Consider the following 4,079-nt stretch of genomic DNA (forward strand, 5'->3'; position numbering starts at 1 on the left):
GAGGGGGGATTGCGTCGTGGGGAGGGGTTGAGAGTGGAGGGATGGCGTCGTGGGGAGGGGTTGAGTGAGGGGGGATTGCGTTGTGGGGAGGGGTTGAGTGGGGGGGGGATGGCGTTGTGGGGAGGGGTTGAGTGGGGGGATGGCGTCGTGGGGAGGGGTTGAGTGGGGGGGATGGCGTCGTGGGAAGGGGTATGAGGTGGTAGGGTGTCATAGGAAGGGGTTGACGGAGAGGTGGGAGGATCCAGGGAAAGGTTGGCAGGGGGTGTGGGGGAACATGATGGCGCCAGCACTCACCTCCGCGGATCTGCCACCTCATCATCCCTTCTTAGAGGCTGTGGGAGAGCTCCGACGGGATCCATACATCATACTTTTGGGAGTGTGAGTCAATAATGTCAGATTACGCGGTCGATCTTCGCGCGGGAATACTCAGCAACCGCCAACCGTGACGCCATATTGTTTCCCCGCTACCCGCGACAGGCCTGCCAACCCTGTGTAAGCACCCGCGCGCGGGGCTGCCGAAACAAACCCTCGGGGACTCGACTATAAAGCTCAAATCGCTTTGATGACTCGTTCGGCTGTTCCAGCGCCTCTTCCCCGCCGCGTCTGCTATAAATAAAATGTAAATCATGATGTCTAACAAAACCAAATAAACGACCGCCATAATAATAGAGGAAGGACAAAGGGGCGTCAGTGAAAATGGCGGGCGTCGTGCCATCAATTATACCATCACGGGACATAATGAGCGAGTGTGAGTTACTTGTCCAAGCATTATTAGCGGCCATGACTGTCCCTAATGCACACACGTACTTCGGCATATACACTTTCTTTGTGTACATGTGTATTTCCCCACTGACAATGATAAGGTTGTTATAGTGTGCACAAATATTTCACAGAACAGGTTTTTATATTACGTATGTGTTTCTCCCCTACCTATGCACATAACACTTGATGTACATATGTGATAGACACATATACACACACACACACACATGGAATGCATTAGGCAGTGATGTCGTGGAGGCTGACTCCATACACAGTTTCAAATAGTAGATATGATAGACCCCAGTAGGCTCAGGAACCTGTACAACAGTTGATTGACAGTTGAGAGAGACGGGTCCAAAGAGCCGAAGCTCAACTAAATGAGTACACACACACACACACATATATTTTGTCATTTTCTGCCCTAGATAAAGACAGTGAGCTACTCACAGGCGTCGGGGCGGACTCGCCTCCACAAAACACAGGGACAGGAAGACCCACTTACGTATATACAACATGTCGGTGGGACCTGTTCTCAAAACTAAGATCGCCAACGGGTTCACAACGAATAAGACAAATATTAACTTATGATCCACATGTCAATATTTGACCGATAATTCAGTTGACCACGTTCCAAGCTGACTCGCAACGTAATGCAGACATTTCCATCCTCTACTGCAAATATTTCCCAAATCAACGCCACCAAAATATTTTGCCTAGCCTAATCTATAAGTCTACATATGCATAGACTTACAATACATATTTAAAATAAAGGAGTTGATCACAATACATGAAAGATTATTCACGACAGTTGGGTGCCAGATGTATGAGTAATACTAACTACAGTATTTAAAATCCGCGTCAGTCAATATTTGACTTAGTCTATAGTGGAGGATGGGTTCCAGCACCTCGTACTGTGAGTGCCGGCAGGAATCGATTTAGAAACTATCGTATCGTTGTCCCTACTGAAGAGTTTCGACCACCGGGACCAGTGTATTGCCCGCCCGATGTGATTTACTACTAAACAGTGACGACACTACAATACATATTTGTTCTAGGTCCACCCACCATGCGCACACACTCGCGCGCACTCCCAACGTACACACGCACAAGTACGCGCACACACAAAAATTCAGAGGTATGCCACTAGGCTAGTCCCAGACCTAAGAGGCATGAGTTATGAGGAAAGGCAACGGAAAAAGGAAAGGCAAAAAGCTCTTCTGTCGCTGAAAGACAGAAGAGCTCGGGAGACATGATCACCACATACGAAATTCTCAGGGGAATTGACAGGGTAGACAAGGATGGATTATTTAACCCGGGTGGTACAAGCACAAGGGGACACATGTGGAAGCTGAGTACCCAAATGAGCCACAGAGACATTAAAAAGAACTTTTTCAGTGTCAGAGTGGTTAGTAAATGGAATGTACTTGGAAGTGATGTGGTGGAGGCTGACTCCATACACAGTTTCAAATGTAGATATGATAGAGCTCGAGAAGCTCAGGAATCTGTACACCAGTAGATTGACAGTTGAGAGGCGGGACCAAAGAGCCAAAGCGCAACCCCTGCAAGCACACACACACACACACACACACACACACACACACACACACACACACACACACACACACACACACACACACACATACACACACTAACAAGTGACTGCTAGACTCCAATCCCAAAGATGCCAGAAAATGTCCCTTATAACAATCTTAAATGTAATTATTTACGATACTAACTCACTAAACAAATCCATAGATAAACTACGGCAAGAAAAACGAATGAACGGGTATTACAGTAATAGTTCTAATGTTCCAAAGGCGGGACCTAAGAGCTAACGCCCGACCCTACAACCACATCTAGGCTAGAACACACAATTGCAATCGGCGATACCAGGAACTAGTTGGAATTAACTTCATTCACAATCTAAAACAGAAGTTATGATAGGAATCTCGAGGCTCAAATAGGTGAGTAGAAACAGGCGAGTACACAATTAGGCTACGTATAGGGCATAATATTCAACGATGCCACAGAATTATGTGAAGAGGTAAATGACAGCTATCAAGATGCCTTTAAAGTGGAGTGAGACAGAGTCCCTGATGCAGGGAGGACCACTCCCTCAGACCCTGACGCAGGGAGGACCACGCCCCAGACTCTGACGCAGGGAGGACCACGCCCCCAGACTCTGACGCAGGGAGGACCACGCCCCCAGACTCTGACGCAGGGAGGACCACGCCCCCAGACTCTGACGCAGGGAGGACCACGCCCCCAGACCCTGACGCAGGGAGGACCACGCCCCCAGACTCTGACGCAGGGAGGACCACGCCCCCAGACTCTGACGCAGGGAGGACCACGCCCCCAGACTCTGACGCAGGGAGGACCACGCCCCCAGACCCTGACGCAGGGAGGACCACGCCCCCAGACTCTGACGCAGGGAGGACCACGCCCCCAGACTCTGACGCAGGGAGGACCACGCCCCCAGACTCTGACGCAGGGAGCACCACGCCCCCAGAGCCTGAACTGAACACAGGAACACAGCAAGAGGGTGAGCTTGGACGCTACCACCACTAGCAGGAGCTTGACTAAACAAATGCTGCGGGACCTGACAGGATGTCACCGCTGGTCCTAAACCAAAGTACTGAGAACCTGTGGACCAGCCACCCCCCCCCCCCCCATAATGCCCACACAACACCCCCGGAGACAGTATAAAGAGGGCAGGGGAACGGGGAGAAGCCGAAGCCGAGGTTCTTCTTCGCGTGCCACAAACACGCGAAGTTTGAATGGTCAACCACATTATCGTAGGAATAACACATTTCCACATTAGTGCCTAAATGACTGCAAAGGCACACTGTACACAGCTGCACAACAATGTGGAGAGTTGAGACAGCAGCCACCACAGCCGCCGCTCCCAGAGACAGCACCCACCACAGCCGCCGCTCCCAGAGACAGCACCCACCACAGCCGCCGCTCCCAGAGACAGCACCCACCACAGCCGCCGCTCCCAGAGACAGCACCCACCACAGCCGCCGCTCCCAGAGACAGCAGCCACCACAGCCGCCGCTCCCAGAGACAGCAGCCACCACAGCCGCCGCTCCCAGAGACAGCACCCACCACAGCCGCCGCTCCCAGAGACAGCACCCACCACAGCCGCCGCTCCCAGAGACAGCACCCACCACAGCCGCCGCTCCCAGAGACAGCACCCACCACAGCCGCCGCTCCCAGAGACAGCACCCACCACAGCCGCCGCTCCCAGACAAACAGACCATGCAAAGTGCTGAAGAATAACATCGAAATTAATATAATAACTCAGAGAGAAAATA

At 51.7% G+C, this 4,079-nt stretch overlaps 1 protein-coding gene across 1 annotated transcript; it reads left to right on the plus strand.

Annotated features, from left to right (window-relative positions):
• Nucleotides 1-277: 277 nt before the first annotated feature.
• LOC138372789 (serine-aspartate repeat-containing protein C-like) lies at nt 278-3,330 on the plus strand. The gene is made up of 2 exons (XM_069338442.1): nt 278-378; nt 2,895-3,330. The coding sequence occupies exons 1-2, from the start codon at nt 278-280 to the stop codon at nt 3,328-3,330; spliced, it is 537 nt and encodes a 178-aa protein (XP_069194543.1).
• The last annotated feature ends 749 nt before the right edge of the window (nt 3,331-4,079 follow it).

The sequence above is a fragment of the Procambarus clarkii genome, chromosome 40 (genome assembly GCF_040958095.1).
Source record: "Procambarus clarkii isolate CNS0578487 chromosome 40, FALCON_Pclarkii_2.0, whole genome shotgun sequence".
NCBI lineage: Eukaryota > Metazoa > Arthropoda > Malacostraca > Decapoda > Cambaridae > Procambarus > Procambarus clarkii.